This window comes from Eufriesea mexicana, unplaced genomic scaffold (assembly GCF_001483705.2).
Source record: "Eufriesea mexicana isolate 0111107269 unplaced genomic scaffold, ASM148370v2 scaffold395, whole genome shotgun sequence".
In the NCBI taxonomy this organism is placed as follows: Eukaryota; Metazoa; Arthropoda; class Insecta; order Hymenoptera; family Apidae; genus Eufriesea; species Eufriesea mexicana.
Genome location: NW_016908583.1, coordinates 817084 through 844971, shown reverse-complemented (window position 1 = coordinate 844971; position 27888 = coordinate 817084). Strand labels below are relative to the sequence as shown.

The window sequence follows — 27888 nt, the reverse complement described above, 5'->3', positions numbered from 1 at the left end:
CTGATTCATTTTTATATAAACGGACTTGAATCTATAATAAATTCTTTAGTTTCTGCTGATTGGTTGTGTGGTTTGTTACCGATCGGAAAATTGGCGCCAATAACAAAGATATTCTTCGATCATATAAAATGTTGTCACATATGTACAGCAGAGAGTTACGAAAGGTAAAATGTTTTTGAGGTAAACCAGCTCGTCTCACTTAGATCCCGGTGTTGAGTAGACTTCGTAAGGTACTCGACCGCATCGTTGCTCGTCCGAATCATGTCGTGAGTGACCAGCAAACGAAATGGCAACGAGTGCGGTTTGTCGTGTGTGTGGTATGATGCTATATAAATAATACTTGGCGCGAACCCTGATCAGTCGAGTTGCGGCGGCCGTACCTGTCGCAACACAATAATGCATCGTACCATAACAAACTGAAACCGGTTGTCCTTTTTCGCATCTTTCGCTGCTTCGCGTTCTCATTTACCTTAACCTTGTTCCGTGCTTGCGCCGCGCAACTCTTTTATATCTTTTCTTTTTGACGCACCGCTTCCAGGTGAATTCTTTATTCCTTTTTGTCTATTTCCTACTTTGTTCCTTAGTGTGTATAGAAGTGACCTGTCAGGATGTCACACGATAATTTAGGATTTACTTCAAGTACGGTAAGTGACATTGTAAATATAATTTACTTTACTCTTACTGTTTTTATTTACTCTTCTTGCACACGATGTTTTCACTTCTGTATTCTTTGTTTGTTGTCCATAACACAGAGATTATTTGAGAAAAATTTATTAATATTCAACTGTATTGATAGTGGTATAAACAAGCCATAATTACCTTTAATGCGATTATATTTTGTTCTTGTCCGTTACTTCGAGTTTTGTTTGAGAAACTTTATTCTACATGGAGGTTGTTTCTATTTTACCGATCAAACTACCGGATAACTGTATGATGTATCATTACAAATAGCGTACTTCAGGTTTATTTCTTTTTTGCCTTACTAGCAACTATTTTCTCAGAAAAAGCATATCGAATTAGAATAAACTTTTTTAAGATAAAACTTATTTGCCTTCTGTCGTTTATAAAGTACTCGAACTGATCTGCAAAAGAAAATAAATTTACTGAATTATTTTATATGTTTTACAGCATAATTTCAAAGATTATATATATTTATTAAAATTCTCAACCTAAATACATAGATATTTCAGAAGGAAGGTGACATTCAAGTCACAATTTATCAGTAAAATTCTTCTTATATACAGAAATGTAAATGTTTTTTTCCATTTACAAAAACAGTTCAAAGTTACGGTATTTTGATCCAAATCTTTTATTGTACAATTCTGGAGTCAATTGCGAATGTAACCGAATTTTGTTTAACCTATATCTTAGAACAATCGAATTAGAGAAACGGTGACCAATCGATCAGAACATCAATATTGACTCGATCACAATTTCGACCGATGTCGGTTAATTGTTAGTTTACAGTTATATTCTCGTTGGTTGTAAGGTTATTATTTTTCCTTTGAATTTTTGTGGGAACATTTATGTCGTTCGATGGTTTTGCGATCGTCGTTGCTTGATCAACCTCGAATATCGTGTATAAGGGAAAGTCCGCATCTGAACGAAAAATTCTCAAAAGATAATATTAACCGGAACTACGTACCACGTGACATTAATGCTTACGACGCACGGGCGATTCGTGATTTAAATCGGGCCAAGTTTTTCATGTTCGAAATCGGATCGACTTCTCGGCAAGTTTTTTTTTTTTACCGAGATTTGCGTCATTAGGATGTGAAATTCAATAGAAAAAGTGAACCGCTTCTCTTGAATGGTCAGTGAAACTGTGTGTCCTTCGTATTGTCATTATCACCGTGCGACTCTTGTTCCAGTTTTTGTGACTTTCAGTTTTTTCTATGATTTGTTATATTCAAAGTTCGTGAATAAGAAAAATTAATTTCTACTTGATTTCACAATGACATTGGTATAATTCTTCTATAATGATAAATGGTATTGTCAAGAAATTTTTACTTAGGTTACTTTCACCTACTTCCTTTGAATTCTATGGAAATGAAATTTGATTAAATATAGGCAAAAATAAAGTATATATTATTTATTTATATTGAATGCTTAGGCACATTGATCTAATTTTTAAGAATACGCGTTATCACAATTAATCGTTAACCTGATACTGATAAAAGAATATTCGGTAATTCGGTAAACATATCAGTGAACGTTATCCAAACAGAGGTCATTACATTGTTGCACACATGGGCCAGGTGATTTATAATAGGAATCGATAATTCCGGTGTTGATATTCCAGATTTGAGTATCGATATAAACAATTAAGCGGATTGACAGTTTACAGTTTATGATATTTGAATTTAAATTCCCCGAGAAATAATATTCTGATAACTGAAGATCTAGATAATTCATATCTAATGACAAACAAGAATGTAAGTTCTAATGTTTGAAATGCGAGAAATTGATTTGAAAGATTGGAGCCATGTAATATAGTAAGATTGAGAGATTGTATTATTGAGAGTTTGATAATTTGAGAAATCGATAGATCGGGATATTAAAAAATCAATAATTTACAAATTTCCTAATTCTTACCTTTCTTTCTGTTAAAATATTGAAAATTCCATCCATGTACCAAAATTGAGGTTAACCCGCGGATTAATTAGTGTCATTATCTTGTTATTTCGTATCATTGAATTTTGCTTATTCAATCTGATTTATAACAAGCCACTTAAACAAATTGTGTACGCACTCGACGTGTTGTTTTCCTTGAAGCGATTCGACAAAAAGAGACTCCTCCAAAAGATACAAAGAAACATGGGTACTGTTCTTCAGGAATCTACCTTAGTACAGTATCACTAAAAAAAAAAGAGAGAAAAGAAATTATTGCCCTCAATAACAATGCTGGCCGTGATATCAAATGTTTGTTATACTGATTGCTTAGTCCCGTCATTCTGACTGTTCTCGCCTTGTTTTCATAGATCATATTACCTGATAGTGATTTGAACTAAGCCATCGTTTGAATGGAACTTTTTTAGGAAATATTCCGTTGAAGGTAACAGTTGTGCTAACACTTTTCAAATTTTCGCGCTCCAATATTCCAATTAACCATCGGCTACCACATTGTAGAGGTCACTATGTGATGTGTAATAATTGTTTCTTTTTAAAAGTCTTTAAAAAGCTCTGAAACATCGTTTGAATTAATGAAACAAAGTTTCAAAGGGAAATTTAATTTTGATCAACGTACATACATATGTATATCTAATGAAAGGATATTTAAGTGATTCTTCTGGTAACTATATCTAGTTTTACGTATCTAAGAGTCGAATGATAGAAATAATAAACAATATGTTTATCAACCTTTCAACTGATATAAAAAACATTGACTAATGATAATAATAAAGTCATTCGCGTAGATACTCGCGTAGTAACTATAATATCAACTAAGGTCCACGAATACCGAAGTATCGCCAAAAGCAGTAAAGTTATTTGAAGAGCTTGAAGGTCTATTTATTTCGCGTACGACTTAGTCATTGATATTAAAGTCGTTATAGAACTTGAATTACTGAAATTTTCTGTCGTCCAATGAGAATCAAACTATTGCGTATATATTTCCTAACCTGTACGAGATTTGTTCTTAATGATTTATATTCATGGTTGAAATTTAGAAATATTCCACAAGTTTTTGAATGAATCGACGGTAATCGACTAATCATTTTTATTTTTTAACAGATAATTCTTACACCATATTCCTAGTATTACAAAAAGATGTATTATTCAATGCCTAAGGAATTTTATTTGTAAAAGATATTTATGTTTACTTTTTCAGTGATAAAAAGGAGAAAGAGGATTAAAATAGTTACATGATAATGGAACACGTACTTAGAAGTAATGTCCTCGTGTTTCAAAATTTCTTCATATTTTCATGTGTTCAATAATCGAGAAATTTCGTGTAAATAAAAGGAATTAATATCTGTATGTGATAAGAACTACGAAATTTATGAGATTCGCCTATCTATGCGCATATATTTAGTGGTATTATGATTTTTGCCATATTATAATAAGGTGTTAATACATTCGAATATTTAGGTCATACTACTATTATCATAAGTTGATTTTCTATTTTAATATATATTTGTTAATTGTTGCGTGATTCTTGGTTAGCTATGCCGTTTTGTGGAAAAGGAAGGATTGTTTTAACGCAAATGTTGATTCTGTGATTAGGTAAATACGTAGTTATTAGCGTGGGTAGTATATTAGGTAATAAATTAACAGGGAGTTAGTGTGTTAGTTAACGTATCAAACAGCATACTAAATAGTAGATTTAGTGACAGTAAGCGTGGTATTAGGTAGTGTATATGGAGTGTATTTAACTAGCGGATTAAATGTAATAAAATTCAGAATCCAATATTTTAAGAGATTGAAAGATTCGAGTTCAAGATTAAAAAAATTGTATCAAAAGTTTGTAAATTTGAAAATTGGAAAATTAATAATGAAAAATTAATTGAAAATTCACAATCATATTCCATTATCTGTTTGATACTATTTTACCTTGAATATTAAGTAACATATATTATACCATTTAGTAAGAGTAGTGGAACAACCATCATTATCAGTTAATTTTTACCTACATTTCTTTGAAATTTTAGTAACTTTTTATTACAAAGTGTCAAATAGAAGGTATAAACTTGCTTATACTAAAGTAATTGCTATCATTATCGCATTCTATTACAATGTAATAATTACAATAATAAGCAACAATTATGATTTTCAACTTAGAGCACTGTCTCGTTTGCAATTTCTCTTGAATGTAGATGTAGTTTTAAAACATTATAAATTGGTGTAAAAATTAATGAGGAATAAACGCGACTAGTTTCATCACGTTTTTCTAAAAAAGGAACGGTGCAATCGGTCGATCAGCAACCGTGAAATAACTTTCTATTTAGTTGGCCAATAAGTTCACGAGTTTTCCCGATGTGCCTACAGTTCGTTATTTACAACAGATGCGATCGATAGAGTTTTTCTTAGATAGTCAGTTAACTTGAGGACGAACTAATTGGAAGGCATTATAAATTAACTTGAATTTATTTTATCTCATATAAAATTACATTTCTTAGGTTTGAAAAATATTAAAAATTTCTTGGAGTACTTTAAGAATTTAAACGTGTAAAACTTTAAAAATTCATCACTTTACCTAATATTTTACATTAAAAATGATACTAAATTCTAAGGGATAGGACTTTTTTAACGTTACAAAAATTGAACTATTCTATTTGCAATCATTCTTGAAATATGTTATTTTATCTAATGCTTGATAGTATTATATTAAATCAACTACTAAATTTCAGAGAATCCTCAAAACTATCTTGAAAGAGAATATCGAATTTCAAAAGCATCATGAACAACGAAGTTCATACAATCACGTTAATTTCCCAATCGTTAGTCGGCAACGATTCAACAGAAATCTGCAACGATGTCTGCATAGTCCGTGACAAAGTTCGCGTGGATGAGAAATTAGCCTATCATGGATACGTGGAAAACAATGTTTTACGACGAAAATCCATTAGAGTTTTAAATTGTGTAAAAAGAAAAGGTGATTCACCCGATGATACCACGTTCTAATCTATTCGACCGAAGGTGACCATTAGTTTGCGAAGGTTTTCCTATTGCGAGTTGAACTTTATGCTACACTTTCATATTGAAAAAGTTTGTTCTTTCTTCCTTATCCAGCAAATTTCAAGAAGTCCAAATGTAAAACTGTATGGAGGATTGTTCTAATAAGACTTCCGGTCGACTCGTATCACGCTGATTAGCCAGTGCTAAATTGCTGAATGTCCTCCTCTCGTGTTTCTTGCTAATCTCCTTAAAACTGGCGTAATGTGTCAGTTTTAACGCGACGTATTACCCAATGACGCCATACCTCTCTCTTTTTGTAAAAGATTTCGAAGAACTTTCAAAAGAGGTCGATAGTCCTCAATGTCTTCGTGATGGTGATTAATTTGAAACACGAAGGATTCTTTTCTTCCTGGTGCTATAGAAATTTCTGATCATGGAAGCTTTTGAATCTTTTTTGATCTCGCGTTGACATACGTCAGTAGATTAGATTGGCGGGGAGATTAATCGACATACCGTGCTCTAGAACAGTTCACTTAACATGTATTCCATTTTTCGTCCATTTGTTGAGTGACTAACATTGACTGTAGTTCATGTAAACTTAATTTACTTATTTTTAAAATAATTCAGTTTTATTTTTTAAGACTTCATTGCTTTTTGGGTTCAAGTTTCTGAAAGCAACAAAAATTTAATTATCGATATCTCTTCCAAAGCTCGATTTATAGATTTATTTTAACAAATGTTAATTAATTCGAAAATCATTTTAAATAATTACCATGGTATTTGATCTCTGACACACGTCTTTCCTTAACGATTTTTTCTCAAATTATTCAACCATTTCTTTACAGACTTCTAATTTTCATATTGCTTAAGAGCTTGATCCTCGTCGTGATGGATGATCGAATCATCAAACTTAATACTTCCTTATCCAAAAATTAACATTTTCAAGTTGCCTTGATTATCCACGTTTGATCCACATCTTCAATACTATGGTTGTGTTACGAATCTGTATCGAAACCAGAAAATCGGTATCAGCATCTTTTCAATTATTCATTAAAAGCTACTTTGTAAAATTAATTCCTTTCTTCTGATAAAATTTTGCTTCTGTTACGAAAATGAAAATCAAAGACGAAGATTAAAATTAATCCTGTCAATAGTAAGCGCTTATAACAATAAAACGAAAAAGTGCATTGTTTGAACATACTGATAATAGCGACGCAGTATCAGCCCAGCGTTCGACTCTTTTAAGTGAAAAAACAGGAATTAAAGACTTATGCGATTTATTCATTCACTATTCCCTGTTAATTGTCAGCTGTCATACGAAAAGAAAGATTGATCGAAATTTAACAAAGTATTTAATATGCAATATTATACCACGGTCAAATGATTTCCGGCTGAAGATGATGATAACATGGTAATTGAGTTTCGTTCACTCATTTTGATTAGATAGACTTTAATTATTGATTGCGAGTCAGACTATCTGTGATTAATCTGATCGTCAAACTAGATGCTAACTAGAAACATGTCGAGTAATAGTTTTCGCTATTTTCTTGGTGTGTCGTTTCTCTTTCTTTTGTTTGGTACGTGAAAAGAAAATACGATGATTCGATGATGTGGGGCAGTGAAACTAATGCAGGACGATTAGATATGCTTGTCAAGTAAGTTACTTCACTATTCGTTTAGTATTTCGTTACTTTATTATTGTGCAAAAACATATGAACAAACTGACATTATATTTTAGGATTCTTTCTTCATCAAAAATGTAACAGTGGGTGCGATCTTTTTGCTTAAAAATGGTATCTTACTTTCACGGTACTAAGTTTATGTTGTTACACAAATATAATAGTAGATGGTCGAATATTTAAGATTAATTTTGTATGATGATATAACAACAGCGGTATGTTAATATTATTTTGCAACTTTAATTAATCATTTCAATTTTGTTAGTTGTTAATTTATAATTTCATAATTGAGAATTTTTGTTTTTCGTTCTATTTTATACTTAAGTTGCATATTGTATAGTAAATACTATGATATTGCAAAATTGATATTGCAGATATGATAATATCAAAGTCTATCAAACTTGATACAAAATTTTCATCATCAAGATGACATCGCCTATTAATCAAACAATATCTTATCGTCGCATCTTACATTTTTACAAATACGAAGTGTGAATTGCTTGCATACCATAACATCTTCAAAAAGGAAAAAAACATCTTTACGGAACAACCTCGAAATTAGCATATTTTCACGGGCACCAAGACAAATTGTTTTGAAAGTTTGGTCTGGCATTATGTTTATTGAAGCAATAATATTGAATTTCTCTTGATTCGTATGTGCAAATTGCCGAGTAATTTGCGATCTTCCAGATTAAAGGTATGTGCATAATCATCGGGTAAGTGATGAGGAAAAATTTTCCAAGCAGATCTTTTTTTTTTCTTTTTTCTCTCGAGTCAATTATCCATATAATTGTGGCGTAATTGCGATGATCATAGATGTTTATCAATTTGACGGACGTTGAAATTGATCTTAAACAACTTGCTTAAATTGTTAACGTTTCAGAAAATGATCCTCAATACTCGATTTTCTTATCATGGTGAGTTCTGAGAGAATCTGCGATAAGGATAGAAAAATGTTCGATAAAAATGTCAACACGCTCCACGAACATATTAAATGAAAAATTCAAGAGATGAATATTCTTATTAAAAATGGGTCAGTGACTACGTACTTTTGTTGTCGATGTGCGAATAATGATAACTTCATTCGTGCCATGTCCATGATTAACAGTTCTCAATGACGCTGAACTAACATTGGAAATCGTTAATTGTCGACGTGAAACGTGAATCATATTACCATATAGGTTAGGTATCAATCTACTTGTAATTTGTTCATTCATTCTCTGTACATTTGAAATTAATATGTATTTTTTCATAAATACGATAGCTTATACTTACATCGTTTAAATAACATGTACCTTGAAGAGCAATATCTGTTTCGAATTCCTTCGCGATGTCGTTGTCATTATTCATATTGCGAATGGATATCGCATCATCGATGGGTGATAGAATCAGCAGGCTTATGTTAATAGGAGTCTAGTTTATATTTTCCTGAAGATAACACTTCCATGGCATTTAACGGTTTAAATACGTAAAACTTGATTTTAATCAAATAATTTTCATCATTCTGGAATGATTGGTTATAAATGTTAGTAGTTATAGGTATCCTTGCTATCTTGATAAAATTCGTGTATATATCGAACTGTTTTAAATATTTATAATCGTTAACGTATACATAGTACTACCGTTTACTTCATTAAATGTCATTAAATATCATTAAATATCGCTATATTTTTTACGGTATTTGTATATATCTTTTGTATGCATACGAAGTTTCATTAGACTCCGAGAGTGGCGCTATATATGCTTCTTTTGTCAGCGGATCAGTGAATATGACGATTCTTGGTCAGACACACGTGGTTGTCCTCTATATTCCCAGTGATGCGATAGTATCCTCTGTCTGGCAATCAAAGAATAACTACGAAGAATAAAATTCCCTGCACTGTTAACTTAACCTAGATTTATTTCTCTTGTTAGACGTATTTTACAAGAAGAAAAGATATTGAAGGATCGACGTAGTAATCTAAAAGTAAAAATCTTATTAAATTTTTCTCAATCTCTTTAGAAATTATTGTCGCGACTTCTTAATATTTCTTAAAAAAATGCTATGGTATTTAAGAAAGTATAAATTTGAATAAAATTATCTTATACGCGATAACAATGCCATCTATATATTACTGTTGGAAATAAAATTTTATTATATCATTCCAGTCACTTGTATGCGGATATTACAACACCTGTTTCGTCATCTAAGTTAATTGTGTGTCAAGTATACGTAATGATTCGTGAAAAGAGCAATTACAAGCAAGACACGAAGTTTTATCCGTTTTACTAATTTTAATCGATGAGCTGAGTCAATCGTAATTTCTTTTTAATTCATTATTTTAGTCTTTATAAACATGAATGTAATATTATATTTGTTATTTATTTTAATTTATTTTATTCGACAGTTATTTATTATCAATCAATTAAATTAATCAATAATTTTAATTTACTGCAAGATCAGTTTATATATAGTTATAATCTCTAACGTTGATAAACTAACGTTGATAATCTCAAAGACTAGTTAAATCATTTTTCCAGTTAATAGGTCCATAAAACATGACAGCAATCTTGCTACTTAGAACGTCGATCCTAGACTTTACTAATTATCAAGATTATACGTAATTTTTGTTGTACTTTACTGTAACAAGCTTAACGTGAAAAATTTTATTGTACTTCCAATGAAAAGCTTGATAAAATCTATTGGCGAGTAATTTGATTTATTACGAGGCATATTATCGATTATAAATCTGTTAACATTATAGCTTCTTGATATTCACTACGTTAATCAGAGCGTAGTACAATGTATAAGCAAGTTAATAGAGATGCTTATCTATTTGGTCGATGTTCATCAATTAATTACATCTTTTTTATTGATTAAAAAGTTTGCAACGTAAGGTGCGTAAGATTTTTGTGAAATTTCTGTAATTTGTTAGATTCGTTCGAAAATAAATATATATATTTTAATTAAGCAGAAGTTTGATAACATAGGGACATATTATTTTAACGAATAATTGGGAAGAAAATAACAAACGGAATAACGAAAAGAGAATTTTAAGGAAAATGGGATGGAAGAAAAGATATAAAAGAGCTGTCAAGAAGATAAAGGAATATAACAGAGTAGTTACTGACGAATTCGAGAAGTTCAAAGAAGTAAATACCAAGAGATACGTCTGAACATATCAAAGGAACAGTTCGCAAGAAGTTACATAAAGGAAAAGGGAAAAAGTTGAAATATTAAAAAGTACAAAGGATATTGACGAAGGAAAAGAAAAAATGCAAAATTGAAAAAAATTCCATGTTTGTAACAAACATGGGATGTCTGGTTATTTTCTTTATCTTATGAATGATAACGTGCCATGAAATCACGATATTTTGATATGGTCCCATCGATCAATTGGTGTAAATGGAAAATTCCATCAAGAAGCCCGCGAAAGGCGGCCACTTGTGGAATCCAGAAATACTTACTTGCATGAGCTCATGAGACCCGTTTGATTCTCTCGATCGTGCTTATGCTATACCATATGTTCATGCATCTGTATGTGAACAGTTCGGTGTAAAAGTCTTAAGCCGTCTAAGTTATTGACTTTACAGCAATTAGTTTATAAATACTTTTACAAGTCGTTTCTATGTACTGTCTTATGTAAATGAACCTTTAGGTATTCCTTTCATTTGCAGATTTATCGGTGGTGACTCAATAAACAGTGTCGCCGTTATAAATAATGTTATCTAACGTTTATGGTCTTTTTGCACAGTGTTGTGCAAGAGTTTTAGACTACCTTGGAATTTTAGAAGTAATCTTGGAAAATATTTCAACTTATTAGTATATAAAAACGTATCTTTAGGTGCTCTATTAATGTCGTTGCTAATTTTTCGCTTTTTCTTTTTCATATGTTTTTGGAAAATTCACTACAAATCTAGCCTTCGAGGATACATCCTAGGTACCGTAAAGCACGTCTGAGATAATTTAGAATGATCCAGAATGGAAAAGAGGTTGGAACAGAAATTTTTTAAGGATAGGAAATTGAAATGGTAGGAAAAATGTACTTGCATATGTGAGTATGAGGGAGTAAGACATGCGAAATATTACTCATCTCGTATTAATTTTCTACTATTAAAGAAGATATATTATACTGTCTGACGCAGTGATTAATTATTGCATAACGTAGGAATTGAAACAATATCGAGTATCGCTATATTTATTCATAGAAACAATTTTGTTTGATAGGTGATCCAAGACCCTTTCATACCACCTAAAACCCCATGAACTATCGGCGTTGTACGGTGAATCATTCTTCACGATCTTCTCGATCTGTCAACGTTGATGGATCATTTCGATTTACGTATAGCAACATAGTTTTGTGCCATATACAATGTTCTTTTATAATAATTCATTCTTGCAAGCGGCAGCGCATGATTGAAACATAACTCAACACGTGTAGTAACCTTGAGGTAGCTTCCAGCAGTGATTTGCATGGAATAGTCTTGTCGGAGTCTGAGATTTGGATTAGAAGCTCATTTCGAAATTTTTCGACGATCCTAGGATTTAAAAGACGAACAAGATTTCTTCACACTTTTTTGAAAAGTCTATGATACAATAAACACATGATCGTTAGATTTGCTGCGTAGAAAACATATTTTTCTTTGTTTTTTAGATAAACTAAGCTCCGATTAATCCGCAAAGTAAAAGTAAAAAATAACAGTGATGTAATATATTACTCTAAGTAGATTATGATATCTTAAAGAAAAAATCTGAGCTTCGTTTATGTTTGATATACGATTTGATTTATAAGATATCTTTCCAATAATGGAAGCATTTAGGCGTGTGTGGAAAATATTATAACATAATAGACGACAAGACTGATATTTCCTCTCAATGGTCCAGAACATTTTATACAACAATATTATTACAACTTTTATTACTTCACGCTTTATCCTTCACATCCTCTTATCGTGCTTCTTGTATTTTATATTCGGAATGTATTGTAGTAATACGTGTCTCGTTGTTTCATAATATCGGTTGTTTATCGACAGTCTGAAGGATCCATACTAATTCCAACGAAAATGTTCTGTTGGTTTTTTCAAGTAACCACTGTGAATCAAACTAACATATTGAAATAATATTTTTGGAATAACGATCGTGACGATAATTTATGATAACGATTCCATTTTTTCTCCTTCGATAATTAATTGTTTCAATAATGAAGTGTATATAGCCTACGGGTGGATATATAATATGTACGAAAATTCTGCAATATTCGTATAAAATTTCCACAAATAACAAAGTTCTGGTGTCTTGGAGTCTAAAATTTAAAAGAATCTTATTTTCCAAACTTAATTTTCTAGGATCTTAGATGACTTCCATTGTTTTTCAAACTAAGATTACAAAGTCAGTCAAAATCTCCCGTTTCAAATTTCTAACTTTCACATTTACAGGAAGTGTGTCCCTGTTTATGGGATTAATTAATATGGGATAAATTAACTTAACTTCTATCGAGATATCAATTAAAATAGTACAATACTTATATCGATTCTTATTTCTATTGCTTTAATTATTTATGTATTATATTCACGTACACGTTACAAGATTTAGTTTCAAAAAATTATCAAGCATCTTAGGATATTGTTAAGACGAATAACTTGTATTTCTTACATAAACCAGAAGGATTAACGCCATTCTCATTTTATGATACTTCGTATTTTCTTCGCAGCCGACATTACTCTTAATCATTCAAGCAACAGACATTCCATACTTCACTCCGATTTTATTTCAAAAGATAAGTGAATACCTTCCGCTATCAGCACACTAATCTTTATTACTACATTTTTATTCTAGGTTGGATATAATTTATATCTGTCACAAACTATAAATCATTCGAGGAACGTTCATCGATTCTTAAAATCGTATTACAGAGCGCTAATAGTACGTATTCCGGCGAGGGAAATCAAATTTATTCGTCGTAAACGTCTTTGTGAGATACTGCTTTCGCAGCGAAAAGAAAGAAAAAAGGGAGAAAAAGAAGAAAAGGTATCATCGCGGGACTCATCGCGTATTCAACGAAGGCAGACTAAACACGAAGTCATGCAGATTGATATGGTTCGCCGTCGAAGAATATTAAACTTGGTCATTTTGTCACGTATAAAAGTCACGTTCGTGGTTATCATCGTTTCGTACGATCGTTATTCATCGCGATGGACCGTGAATTACGAATCGACGCAGATTCCACGCAAAAATCCACGCAAATCCGTGTCCGGATTGCAAAAGCTAGCACCGGAAGGCGTCGTTTGCCGATTTTTATCGACTGTGAACACGTAATTCTCGTTGACAGCACATTTGTTTCGCGGTGGCCAATTGTCTGGATAAGCAATTTGTTTGGAATGGTGTAGAAGCAGAATACAGAGGAGAGGATGGGTGTCACAGAGACACCCAGTTCAATGATAGTCGTAGGATGGAACTAGGCAAAGCTTTTAATAATCTAACATTTTCGTTTGAAGATAAGAATGTAAGAGTTTAGTCTCATTCTTATACGAATTTTCGAATAGGAATTATTTTTTCTCGAAATACTTGTGATTAATTTCGATGTAGTTCCTTTAATTTGATGGATGTAATCTGATCTTCGTACTGAGCTTCATTTCAGGACCGAGATTGGCTAAGAGAATGATTTTCTATACGCTTTTATTGTTCATAGATTTATTTGAAATTCGCGTTAGATGAAGATTTGATCATTAATAGTTTAATTGACTCAAAGGAAGGTTCTCTCTATTCGAAACTTCTAAGCTTATATTTCTGCTATCAATTGCAGAATCCATACCTCATACAAGCTTTCTTCTAATTCCAGGATGCCTTAGACGCCAAAAGATGGTCCTCCAAGAGCAAGCAAAATGGGTAGGTTTATGATATCACCTTTCCCCTCGTTCCTTAAAGCTCTCATAAAACTACTCACCGATCAATCCAATCCGAACTATTCAAACTACTCTGAATTATTCCAGTTACGATCCAGCCAACAACAAGTCCAACATCTACGTGCTGGAACTAGAGGACAAGAAGAAGAGCGTTCAGGAGTACGAAGAAGACTACAATCCTTATGATCACAGGGTGGTCGCCCATCCAACCACGTGGGTATCAATCGACTTCTCTTATTTTTATCTGTATACGCGGTCAGCTGATTCCTTTGACATTTGTTCCCATTCATTCCTCATATTCTTACCTTTTTTAGCCTTTCCAAGACAAATCCACACGGTCGATCGATCGCGAAGAGGCAGAACGAGGGAGAGGAAAGAGCGTAAATCGATATCGGTTCGGTCGGTTAATGCAATCGCGAGCATTTGCATAATGTTGAACGCCGCACGCATGCGAAACGACGTTTCGTTTATTCCGACCGCGTTTCTCCAGATACAAATTACCCGGTAATTTGTTGCGGCGATTAGTCATGAAGCGGAAGAATAAGATTGCCCTCGAGGAAGTGGATCCGAAATGCTGGTTAGACGCGAATGGAAAAAGGCCGCCGGTTGCTTTACGTTAGAACCTAAGCCAGTGGAAAATAGTTGATACAGATACGTGGTCTGATTTTATTCAGGTCTCTTGAAAATATCTCGTAGATTTCCTTGCTGATCTTTAGATAGTGATTTTCATAGAGGACATTTAGATTATATAATCGTTTATATTATATAAAATTATAAGGATTATAGAGCTTTAATTGCGCGTGAAACGCGAGTATTAGTTTCAGTGAATAGTTTAAAGACTGCCTTGATAATATGAAATTTGATATAGGTATTAATATATTACAGGCTGTAATGCATTATTAATATAACTTTTACCACTGCTATTGATTGCTAATTAAAAACGTGTAAATTTTTGTAGACTCTAGATTTGATGCATTATTCGATCCGTAAGTGCAAGGATTTAAGGTGTCCTTTCTCTTTCACGTATTTTTCCCTTCCTTTTTCTCTTTTCTTCATTGTTTTTGTTTTAAACCTCTTTTTATGATCTATTACCCAAGATCTTTCTCTATTCCTATTTGTCTGACACCTTTCTAAATTACATATCTACAAATTTTCTTTATTCTTTCTTTTTATTTTTTTATTTTCAAAGGATTTCTTCATTTTTTCTTTTCAATAATTTATTAGTTTTTAATTTTTCTTAATTATCAGTTCTTAATTTTTCTTTCTTTCAATTAATTTTCATGAAAGTAATTGGGAAACAATATTACGTGTTACAGGAGTCTGGAGACATTGCTACATCTGCTGAAAGGCAGCTTGGGAACCGGAATCCTCGCGATGCCAAGAGCTTTTCATCATTCTGGATACGGTATTGGCATAGTGGCGACCATAATTATAGGTCTGTTCTGTACTTATTGCATACGGATACTTGTCAGCTCGGAATATGAGCTCTGCAAGAGGAAGAGGGTGCCTTCGTTAAGTTACCCTGCGACAGCGGAAGCAGCACTGTCAGTGGGACCAGTTCCACTCAGACGATTCGCAAGAGCGTCAGTGTGAGTATTTAATTCACGTTCGCAAGATATTTTATATTTTCGAGATATCTCGAATAAGTTAAAACACGACGCATAAAACATATTATTAACTTAAACGATATTCAAAATAGCTATTTTTGAAATTGTTGCGACTTGTAATGTATTATAATTATCTGTAGAATGAAAGATTTCAATGGGAAATTTTTTAGGGGAAATATTATTTTATCAAATATTAAATAACGTAAGGTCTAGTAAATTTTCTTCTCATAATGCGAACCTTGCAAAAATTTCAATCGAGGAAAATGTTTGCAGCCACACGATAAACCTATTCCTCATGGTATATCAGATGGGAACTTGCTGTGTCTATACCATATTCGTCGCTGAGAATTTACAGAAGGTTAGTACAATTATCAATCAAACCCCGTTAGAATTTTCAATGCTAACATCGATGACCAAGCTTTCCAATTAATAAGAGAATAATCTCGTGCAACAGATATATCTATACAGATATATGTATCTAAACAGATCAAAGTCAAAAGAATCGCAATTTCGACGTAAAGGTTTCAATTGAAAAATTTATAGTAATATCTTTATCAAATGGAAGATAAGGTAAGAAAGAGCCGAGCCAAATAAAGGTTCTGCTAAAGTCAACTAAACTTAATTCAATTGAATCTAATTAGGATTCAAGTGATGTCAGTTAACTCCCATCAAAACTCAGTTAGAGAATTTGCTTAATACGAACTAAATTCAATTCAGCTGAACCAAATCAAGATTTTGCTAAAGTCAACTAAACCCATCTCGACTGAATCTAATTAAGATTCAACTGTTACTAGTTAATTTTCATCAGAACTCCATTAATATGAACTAAATCCAATCAGTATTCCAGCCGAAGTCATCAAAATCCCACCTTTCTATACGAAGATCACCGCAAGAACTCTCGATCTAAACCTAACAATTAACCAGTGACATCACCTGTTTCATTATCCTCCATTCTCCAAGTTTCTTTCGCCAACGCCGTCTGAAGTGACTCACGAGATTTCGCTACTCCTGTTACTCGCGCTGATCCAGCTTTTACCGCGAGGAATCCCGCTCTCAAGCGGTGCGACCAGAGACGTGTAAACGTGTAGGCAGAGAAAAAGAAGCATGTAGGTCAGGGAAACACGCCGCGAGGAATAGACGATTAGACGGTCGTACGTCGCAATGAGACTCGAGTCAAGGTGATAATACACAGTTCTGGTTCGTTGACATCACGCCAGACGGCAGGATGAAGCCGAGTTTTTATTTATGAGGACACGACGCGACGCCCGTTTCAGTCGTCGTTGCGAGAATCAGGAAGAAGCTCGAGGTTTCTGTGAACGATGACAAACGATGGCGTTGACCGTGAAGTTACTACTTAGTTAAATGGCGTTCGTGCGTACACTTCCTCTTTGCAAGCTTTTTATCTTTGGTATGTTGGTGTATTTCTTCCTTCTCTGGTTCTCTTTTTTTAATAATAAAACTGCAAGTGTTTTGGTAAAATGATTTATGCCATGCGAATGCTTTACACTCTTCCATCACTTTGTCTATAAATTTTTGTTGCAACAATTTTTTTAATATGAGTTTCTCTTACTATTCGTTCTACCTACACTGCGATTAATATTCCAAGCTTCTTGGTTAAAATTACTTTTGTAAACGATGACGAATGATAGCGTTGACCGTGAAGTTACAGAGAAGGAATCCCCAAGTATTTTCAGTTGTTCAGATACCTGTTTTGGCATCAGGGCTATTTCGTTTTGGTATTTGGAGTGATCTTCGTGAAGGTTCTTTTAGTTCTGATGTGGTTTCTAATTTGTTTTGCAAATACTTGTCCTTTATTTCCTTTAATTCGTAATTCTTAATATTATGTCGAATTTGAAGAACTTTGGGGTCAAGACAAGTTTTGCAAGTAATATTTTCAGACAATCTAAACTCGTTTAAATATTTTTATGTATCCTTTTGACACGTTTTCGAATGTTACTTCAATTAATTAAAAAGTTTTAATATCAACATATTTTAAACGTATATCTTCAGAATATCTTATCTTTCTTTTCATTAAAGAGGATGTAATCTCTTGGTTCATCTAGAAAATTGCGCAGTTGTATAGTTTTGAATTCTTCTTTGTAAAAAGAAAAAAATTATGGATCTTACGTATAGAGACTTACGTATCTCTAACATCTTTGAAATATCGGAATTCTTATATTCAACATTAACGTTTATCCGTGGAATTTTCATAACGCTCGTAAATATGTAAATAAAATAGATTTATTGCCTTTATATTTACACGAAGACGAATTACTCGATAGTAAGGATTCTCAAAGAGTAATCGAACACGGTAATTGCGTAACAATAATTACTGTGTAGAACTCGAATGTACATAAAAGGAATGCGGGCTTGATTGGCCATGGTATAGATCCTCCTTTCCTAACACAATGGTAAAAATAGGATAATACTGTGATGTAGGAATACCGTGTAATATAGAGATTTTTTAATTCTCCACCTGTGTTAGTGCAAATCCGTGTTATAGAAATGTCATGTTGTTAGGGGACATTTCAACGAGGAAAGTGAACAGGACATATCTGGAAAAAGACTACAAATGAAATAAAATGCTACAGGCCTGACGTAGACATAAAATCTGCCTTAACTATTTAACAAAAGATAAAGAAAGTGTCGATGTAATTTATTTTCTTACTACGTCAGCGGTATGAATTTCAAGAGTATCAGGTGTTGAGTCAGATGGAGCGAAGAGATTATCTCCCTTGCTTCCATGCCATTCCGAGTGCAAACTCGTAAGTTCTGCACAGTAAACGTTACGAAGCATTTGTGGATTCACCACGTTCGCTCGTATAAAGATGCCGCTGTAACGTGAATCGGAAGGACTCATTTGACCTGTCATAAATCTTCGAAAAAAGGTCGTCTGGGTTAGATTCCGTTTCGATGCCTGCTAGCCTCGTTGCATCCGTTCGAAGGAATTCTTCTCACGTCCGGGAACGAAATGAAAATTTCAATCGAGTCGTTTGCTAATCCGTCGAGGTTCGTTAGCCTCATTCGATGACAGCACCGGAATTCACGCTACTGACATGATCAAGGTGATTGTAAATAGTACCTTCGGTTTTAATATTCAAAAAAAGTTAGTCGACCCTCGATTGAAGTATGAAATATCACCAGGAAGAAGGTTCCAGTGATGTTCAATTAGTCTGTCAATGTAAACATCATGTTAGGTTAAGTTTAGGTTAGGTATTGTTTATATTAATTATGGTGTAAAGTTAATATGTTACTTTTACCTTTTAGAGGTTAGAAAAGAAGGAGAGTCGCAGATCATATGGCATTTCATTAAAAGGGGGTCGTGACTAATAAACATTTGAGAAAAACCACCCTAACCAATAAAGGTTATGTCTTTCTTTATTCCGTAATTTACACGACGGAAATTATCAATACCCATGGCTACACGTTGAAATTGGGTACTTAAATATTAAGTAACCTAATTCACGAATTCTCTGAAACCCTCGATTCTTCCATTTCGACATTATTTCGATGAAATTGCTCCTACTACCTTGGATATCGTTATACACGATATTCCAATTTCACCACAATCGTACAAATATTAGTTTGACGACATAATTTCGACATACACAACTTCATCACGGATACACACTTCTCACCGATATAATATTCCCACGTATAACCTTGCGGTCCTAACAATCCTTTCCCTCTGCGACACACACCGGTAATAAAATCGAGCCGGATCAACAGGTGTTCGTTCACCTGAACGAAAATTCTGAAGTCCACTACTCGTACGTCAAGTAACATTGTTCGAAGCATAGGTCATGGTCCTCTTTCTTAGGTGAGAGCCACGTTCACCGCGAGGATCAATTCGCTCTTTCACGCGCGACCGCCCGCGGGATTCAGGTTTTTGCGAATAGCGCTGATCGTTTCATCCACGTTCTAGCCACTTGCTGTAATAACATGTGTCGTAACGCCACTAAATATCCATTACATTGCGTAGTACGCTAGCAGCAAGCGTTCTACTACTCGGCGAAATCGACACGCCACCGTCTCTCGACGTCCAGTTTCCAAACGAGTCGCCTGTCGATGGAATTCCGCTCGAAAAATCGATTCACGGATACCGGCTGTGAACAGGATTATGGCACCGGTTTGTTCCTCGTGTGTCATTTTGAAAACGCGACAAAGGGAACGCAGAATCGTTTTGTCGAGAACAGTTTGATGAAGTTTGCGCAAATTTGTTTGTATAATTTTATTGAAATTTTCTTGGTTATGTTTGAATTGAAAACTTGAACTCTCTAGTTCTTATTTAGTTTTATAGATGATGAGGTTTACAATAGTTTAATAATGAACGTCCTGTAGGTATATATTTGGCTTTGGTTTGAGTTAGGTTAGGAATGAATTTGAGTCAATTTATTAATTATTATTTGAAAGTATAGGAAAATTTTTAAATATAATGAGTAGTGTGTTTTTAAATAAAAGTAGTATATTTCATTTGTCGATTTCGGATACAATTGATTAAGGTTTGAAATTTATATAATAAATATTATAGAATGAACAGAGGTAAAGAACTCCACTCTAAACGGAAGTTCTATGCTGACAGGATCGATTTAGAGCAATACTACTTCGATCTGTTATGCAACGCACATTAACCGATCGGAATCGGTTTAGTCTGGCTGCGACAGGAAATAAGGTGTAGTTCCCTCGATTCGAGAAGTCGAATGTGATTTTTTTGGCGGTAGAACATGTTGGTTCGAGCTCTCGAAATGAAATCGAACCGGTTTTGCCAATATTTGAAACCTCAGGGAAAACATGCGGTCAATTGTTTCTTGATATCAAAATCTACTTTTAAATTAAAATCTCAAAATCAAAATGTCAAGAACAAAATAGAAAAATAATGTCTCGTTATCTAATCATATGTATTCCACATGTTGCTAATCATTCGAGAAAAATGTATCATTTTCCGCCGTACTGTTCATAACAAACGATACTTTTCTTGTTTCATTTAAAAACATCTCGTTTTACGATACTATCAAACAAATATAATCAATTTTTCTTTTAATTTTCTTCTTGCTAATCTTCTTTGCAATCTTTATGTAGTTTAAATTTTGTTTATCTTCTTGAACATTTTACTTGCAAACATTTATTTAAACGTAATTAATTCAATTTGCCTGATGCATTAAGAAGCCTCGTTTTTAGGTACTAAAAATAAATTTGTCTTTCAGATTATTTTTAGGTGGAGATAAATATAATTTTAAAGTAATTAATTTATTCGTAAGAGCGTATTTAAGTCTTACAACTGTACAAACCTTGTTAAAAAATGTTGAGAAATAACACAGATATGTTTACATGCTGTATTTTGATTATTTGGAATCGAAAGTTTACATGTATTATGTATGTCATAAAAATTAAGTGTCTCTGGAAGGGTGAGGTTAGCACTTTGTTATCCTGGGGAACAATCGTAAAAAATCTATTAAATTAAAGAGAATTAATTAGTAGTATTATTACGAAATTAATAACAATATTAGCAAAAGATTCATTGTACGTATAATTCGTAAAGTGATATCGAACTGTTGTCACCTAACCTAAACAATCGTCGAATCAATCGAATTAGTTTCTTCAATGATGAACAAGAATTTCAAAGTCCTTGTGCTTTTATCAAATTCCTTTGTTACACGATTAAGGTACTCCGTTTCTTTAATCGTAAATCCTGTATCGATATTGTGGAATAGTAAAAATTATTCGCCACGGTCACGAAGTTGTCGTGCCAAAAGAAAACACAAACTAACATGGAGCTCCTCAAGGCGATCTACATGATAGAGGTGGCGTTTCAATCCGGTGTTTTCTTTTTCTCTCAGTCGTTAGCAGCAACGAGGATCTTTGTCATGAGATCAAATCGAAGATTAGCGTATTGGTGCATCGTTTCATATTGAAAACCAGCAATATCTCGTAACTTTCGTTTTGTAACCAGAAAATTCTTTTGTATTCCATTAAGCAAAGTAACTTGTAAAACATCTTTTTTGGTGAATAAAAATTCTAATAACCGGTCGAGAGTAGTAGTATATGTTCGACGTATTATTATTTACCTTGTGACGTAGTAGTTTATTTATAGTGACACCACTTATTTTTGATGTTACTACGCTTAATGTAGCAATATGCGTTTTATCTTCAATGTGACAAACTATTCATTTATTTTCCTTCATTCCAATCTTTATTATGTTTTTTCAATTTTAGTACCTAACGTGGTAATCTACATATAGGGAAATTTTTATTTTCATTATTGCTACATTTAACATAACCAAGACGTAAATACTAATCCGCTTACAGTGAAATATTTACTTTGTTTATTTCAACTTCTTTTAAATTTTATGTCCTATTCCCGATGTTCTTTTCTTTTCCGAGGTAATATATCTAACATAGTAACCTACCTATAATGAAATACTTACATCTGACATCCGTATATTTAACGTGGTACTACGTTCATAGTACTATCATATTCAACGTTCTACTCTGTCATCTTTGTCAAAATAGCAGCATATATCACGTTATTCCTTTCCATATGCTGTTACCATAATCACATTACATCCAACACGATATTACCTCTATTCGATCACTGTTTCCAACATAGTAATACGTTCACAGCGATCGGTACATTCACTGTACCATTACCTCTCTAGCATTACTATGTTCAACGTGGCATTACATTTGCTACACATTCCACGTGCAACAGTAGGTACATTTGTTCTGCTATTACGCTTATTCTATCGTTAGAATTTCACGTATTACCACGCGAGCACGTAAACACGTTGTTCGATAAGGTACGACAGTCACGTTCTTCCGTCATCTGTACAACGACGCATAATTATCGTGATCTCAATAAAAATCAAGATCGTGAAAAACGTTATAAGATTCTAGATTTATATAGTTCATCAACGAAATCACTGGTATTCGCACGCGTTAAGCCGCGTGCACACCAAATGTATTTCTTCTTTTTTACGAGAATACACACTACGTGCTTATGCAAGTCGCTCACGAAGCGCTATAAATCATGCCAGAAATAATTTCGGGAAAATATAAAAAGGTGTAGAGATTTATTTTCTGATATCCATGTCACCATTCCTTTTTCCTTTTTGAACGTTTAATCTGTGCAAAAGGAAAATGTAATTCTTAATATTCACGTGTGAAATTAATATTCATCTTCTTAGATAAGATAAAAATTATTCTGTATGTTTTATATACGTTAAACATTAAAAATTTCTTAAATATATTCATAACCTAATTTTCCTGTCTCAGTTTCAAAGAAGGTTCCAGCATTCTATCATTCCAATTTTATCAATTAAAACGTCACGAGAATTCTAGTTTTAGTCACGAGAATTATTAGTATGACAATTGAACCCGAAAGTGTGCTCCCCAGAGGTCGCCCTTCGACATACGGAAAGTCAATGGTGGTTTGGACCAAGAGATCGATGAATATAAGGTGCGCGTTTCTCGATATCATTTACGTCATGGAACTGTTCCAAGGAAACTTTTTTTTGGATGGAATCCCCGGAATCGAGGAAATTGTGCGGGTGCTCGATGGTTCGCAGCAAAAATATGCTACAAATGCAATTCGTTACGTCACGGTCTTGTTACGTAATGCGAAGGTTGAGCCGATGGTAAATGGTACGTGTTAAGAACCAAGTCGCAGCTCATTTCCGGTCGCCCTTGAATACGAAACGTAACATCGGCCCATATCGGCTACTTGCCGAACCGATAACGATCATTTAACGCTATTCAGCTGACAGAATTGCTCTTTGTCGCATAAAACACAAAACAATTACGATGGCTCTTCCGTGTAGAGTAGGGCGACAGGCAAAAACTTGGCAAATCAATTATGTGCTCTGTATTTAGGTACACATTATAGATCGGTAGTTCTGGCGTTAAAAGATACGAGATACAATTTGATTATACATTTTTTTAAATGCATTTAAACATTGTGAAATGTGCAATTAATAATCCGAACGAATAGGGTTGCCATATTGGCTGGTAGCAAGTTTTGGATATGTATCAAGACACGAATCGACATACTTGGTTGACAGTGAAAGAGTAGATTATTGTTTAGGAAAGTATATATTAATAAAATTGTACTTTTATATGGTTTTTATATGAACAATAAAGAGGTTTCGAATATTGCGAAATGTATATTTATATAAATGAGATTTGCAACTTCGGCCCTGATGTTATTTTTAGTGATACCGAATTGATTTTTGTTGTATCTTTAAACTATTATATCAGAATCGATATTTAGGGTATGTTTGAATAATGAGTGTGGTTTTTTTTGTTTTCAGGCTTTGGAAACGTATGTTTCAAAAATCGATATCAAATTGTATATGCTGGCAATCTTGCTACCTCTGATCTTGGTCAATTGGATCAAGAACCTAAAATTCTTGGCGCCATGCTCAACAGTTGCTAACTGTATTACGTTCGCTAGTTTCGGTATAATATTATATTACATCTTTAGGGAACCTTTGTCATTTGAGAACCGCGAAGTGGTCGGAAATGTTGAGAACTTCCCTCTTTATTTTGGCACTGTGCTATTCGCTCTCGAGGCCATTGGCGTGGTGAGTAATTTTGAAAAGTAAATGAAATTTCACTTTTTCAATTATGGCATTAAATTAACGTTCCTTTCGTCATGATGATTATCAAATTATAGAAAATTTGAATATTCGAAAGTTTGTCGATTTATTAATTGTAAATTTCAAATTTAAAAATTCAGAAATTTGAAAAATTTGAGAAATTGGGAAGGCAGAAGTTTAAAAATTTGAAAATTTAAGATTTCAAATTTCTTAAATTCGTGATATCACCGATTTTGGACCATATTTTAACCCGATTATTCTTAATCCAATTACAGATTATGCCATTAGAGAACGAAATGAAGAAACCAAGGACGTTCATGAGGACCTTTGGTGTCTTGAACATAGGAATGGGCGTGATTGTTGTCCTCTACACAGCGATGGGTTTCTTCGGCTACATTCGTTATGGCAGCAGCCTCGAGGGTAGCATCACCTTCAGCTTGGGCGAACCATTGGTTCTGGCCCAGAGTGTTCAGATTTTGCTAGCCATAGCCATTTTCTTCACTCATCCTATCCAGTGCTACGTGGTAATTGATATTGCCTGGAACGAGTATATCGCTCCAAATCTGGAGAAGAATTCCCATAAGTTGTTATGGGAATACGTAGTGAGGACTTGCCTTGTCCTTCTCACATGTAAGTGAACGTCCAGAGTCCTTCACCCGCCGTGACGTCAATTCAAGTCAGGTCGAACAATGGCCGCTGTTAATACAGCATCGATTACTTATATGGTGTATTGCTGAAGTACCAAAATACCGTTCTTTGTGTGATACCGAACAACATTTCCTCATTGACTTTGACGTCAATCGTAAGTGGATATCCTTTATGCGGTTAAACTTGGAATTTTCCTTGAAAGAGACTTGGAAATGTTCTTGTGAAAGTAGCGGAAAAATCCTGTAAAATATATTTGATTACTAATTACAATTCATGGAAGGTTTCTTGATTTCTGATATTACATCGTTTCAATAGGGCCATTGTCCTTAGATTTAGATAGAATTAATTGAAAAGGAACTGTAATTCTTTGTGAACCTTAAGGCCTTGTTCTTCCTGGCTCTAATTGTTGCAGAAGCTTACATATCTTTGATTCAAACTGGTTAGAACCAACCATTGCACAAACATAACCGCTTTAAATTCTCCCTGATCTATGATCTGATCCCTTCTGACTCTGACTAATTATTGTAGAGACTTAATCGAATCTAACTCTAACTCACTGAAAGTTTTATTTCGTTATTTCTGTTTTACTTGTCCCTGGTTATTCCACTATATAGTAGTACCATTTCATTGAATCTGATATGAGGTATAAAAATATAAGTCCATAAACTCTTCAAGTTTAATCTGATTGTAGTTATGATCCACTAAAAGATTAATTTCTACTGCATTCTACTTTAATAAATTTTCTAAATAACATATATTTTAATTATTATAAACACAATAACAGTATAATTTTGAATAGATAATGATGTTTGAAACTACTTTTTTTTCAACTTTTCAGTCTTGTTAGCTGTGGCAATTCCCAAATTAGATCTCTTCATATCTTTGTTTGGTGCTCTGTGTCTTTCCGGCTTGGGGCTGGCATTCCCGGCAATCATCCAAATCTGCACGTTCTGGAACGTGTGTGATTCTACAGAGAAGTCCTTAATGTTAGCGAAGAATATGTCTCTGATTCTCTTCGCATTCCTTGGTCTTGTAGTAGGAACCTACACGAGTCTTCGTGACATCATTGCATCCCTTTGAACTATGTATCCTGGAGGTGTTTTGCCCCAGAAGGTTGATGAAGAGACTATCGAAACGATAAGAAAGAAGAAGGAAAAGAAGAAAGGAGGAGAAGAAATAAATTGAAGAATTGTCCTCGAGAAGAGAAAAGTGTAACAGTGTGATACGTTAGCTGTTCAATGAAACAGACGATCTAGTTGAGCTGCGTTTGATATCATTCATATGAATATCTTCCATATTATCGACAGATGTATGTTCTTTTTTTTTTCAATATGCGTTGATCGCGTGAAACAAATGTTTGAAGCAAAAGAACGAAAATAGGACGAACAGCGTTCGAGATGCGTTTTATCATACGATAGATTCGAATGTTTTCGCCTAACGATGAACTGTTTTTATTGTTGCTACCATGTTTTCGAAACAGTGTGGTGGATGAAATTTCATTCATGCATGCAAGAAATATTTCGATTCGATCCGTTACAGGATAATTCGCGATTAAATCGTTTATTTATGAAGGCAGACTGATCTGTAGTTCGACCATTAACCTCTTAACGTACATAAATTCTTCTTTGACCGACAGTCGGTAACTGCAGAAAATAACTAATTGTTGGCAATTACGAAGGCTTTCAGCATAGATCTGCTGTATGTATTAATTATTTTAAAAGTTCAAAGAGTTTATTTAAACATAGCATTGGTAGAAATTGTGACCTGTGCAATTAGATATAATATTCCCGTAAGTCGGCCATGTTTCTGTGTGAGACACGAGCTTGTACGTTAAGCGGTTAGCGATTATTTAGTGATTAACATGATTGTGATCGAGTCGATGTGTTCTAACCATTACAATTCTCGTCTAAGCTTAAAATTGATGACTGAAAAATGAAATGTGTTCTCGATGATGGGGAATCTCTGCTTGCAACACCATTTCATTTTTTATTCAAGACTCTTGTTTGTCCAATGCGACTTACAAAAATGTGTTTTATGGAAATATCATTCCGACATGGTCTTTTTGTTCTGGACAAAAGGAGTCATGAATCGAAATTGTTTCTAAGACAATTGGAATCGATTAATTAAAGGAACAAGGAATGATATTTCAATATCATTTTGAAATTTTGATACAGACGATGTACGTAAAGAATAAGAATATGGTGGATTAGATCGCGGAATTTGATACAACATAGAAAAATAAATAAATAAAATAAGAAAAAACGAAAGATAGGAAATAATGATCGCGAAGAAACAAAATCCCTCGGTTTTTAAGTACAATTACTAAATTATTTATTTGCGTAAGTTGAATCGAAAATACACACGTTCTTTTTTATATTAATAACGCAAGGCGTACTCGATATTCCTTGCTCGATAAATTAATAAATTAATGTCGTAGATTGTTTAGTATGAATTGTAAAAAGAAAAAAAATTATTTCGTTTTACTTCTTTATTTTACCGCAAAGGATATTATCAGTTGTAGCCATGAATAAATTTTGTTGTGACTAGTTGCGGAATGATTGCTCATTCTGTAAGAAGAGAATCAGGATTCCCGAACCACAATATTTCCAACGTAAAATCCCCGTAATGTACTGTACCAAAATCCTATCTTAAAGTGAACGGCTACAATATGGATGAAGCTCACATGATATAACTTTCAATCAAACATTTGACATTTCATGGACGTCAATACAATAGAAAAATGTACACAGAAATTGAAAGAATTCAAGATCTTAGATCAAGTGGTACCATTATATTACCGATTTCTTGTTCAACCAGGATATCATTACCAAAACTCGAACAGAAATTATCCACAACTCGCAG

General features: G+C 33.5%; 1 protein-coding gene and 1 long non-coding RNA gene across 2 annotated transcripts; one reads left to right on the top strand and one right to left on the bottom strand.

Moving 5' to 3' along the window:
- Positions 1-248: 248 nt before the first annotated feature.
- On the top strand, positions 249-27845 carry LOC108545333 (proton-coupled amino acid transporter-like protein CG1139). The gene is made up of 8 exons (XM_017896881.1): positions 249-644; positions 14114-14160; positions 14265-14390; positions 15494-15766; positions 16058-16142; positions 24091-24363; positions 24654-25008; positions 25865-27845. The coding sequence occupies exons 1-8, from the start codon at positions 609-611 to the stop codon at positions 26104-26106; spliced, it is 1437 nt and encodes a 478-aa protein (XP_017752370.1). The 5' UTR covers positions 249-608; the 3' UTR covers positions 26107-27845.
- Positions 20933-21991, bottom strand: LOC108545335 (uncharacterized). Its single transcript, XR_001890080.1, has 4 exons — positions 21850-21991; positions 21349-21641; positions 21073-21233; positions 20933-20965 (listed from the first exon to the last, which is right to left on the bottom strand). It is a non-coding gene; the product is annotated as an uncharacterized LOC108545335 (long non-coding RNA).
- Positions 27846-27888: the final 43 nt, after the last annotated feature.

What these genes read in the sequence shown, in the direction of transcription:
- LOC108545333 (XM_017896881.1), top strand. Translation starts at nt 609, where the DNA reads ATGTCACACGATAATTTAGGATTTACTTCAAGTACG. An exon ending in TCGCTGAGAATTTACAGAAG is followed by an intron (nt 16,143 to 24,090) that starts GTTAGTACAATT and finishes TTTTGTTTTCAG; the next exon opens with GCTTTGGAAACGTATGTTTC. An exon ending in CTCTCGAGGCCATTGGCGTG is followed by an intron (nt 24,364 to 24,653) that starts GTGAGTAATTTT and finishes ATCCAATTACAG; the next exon opens with ATTATGCCATTAGAGAACGA.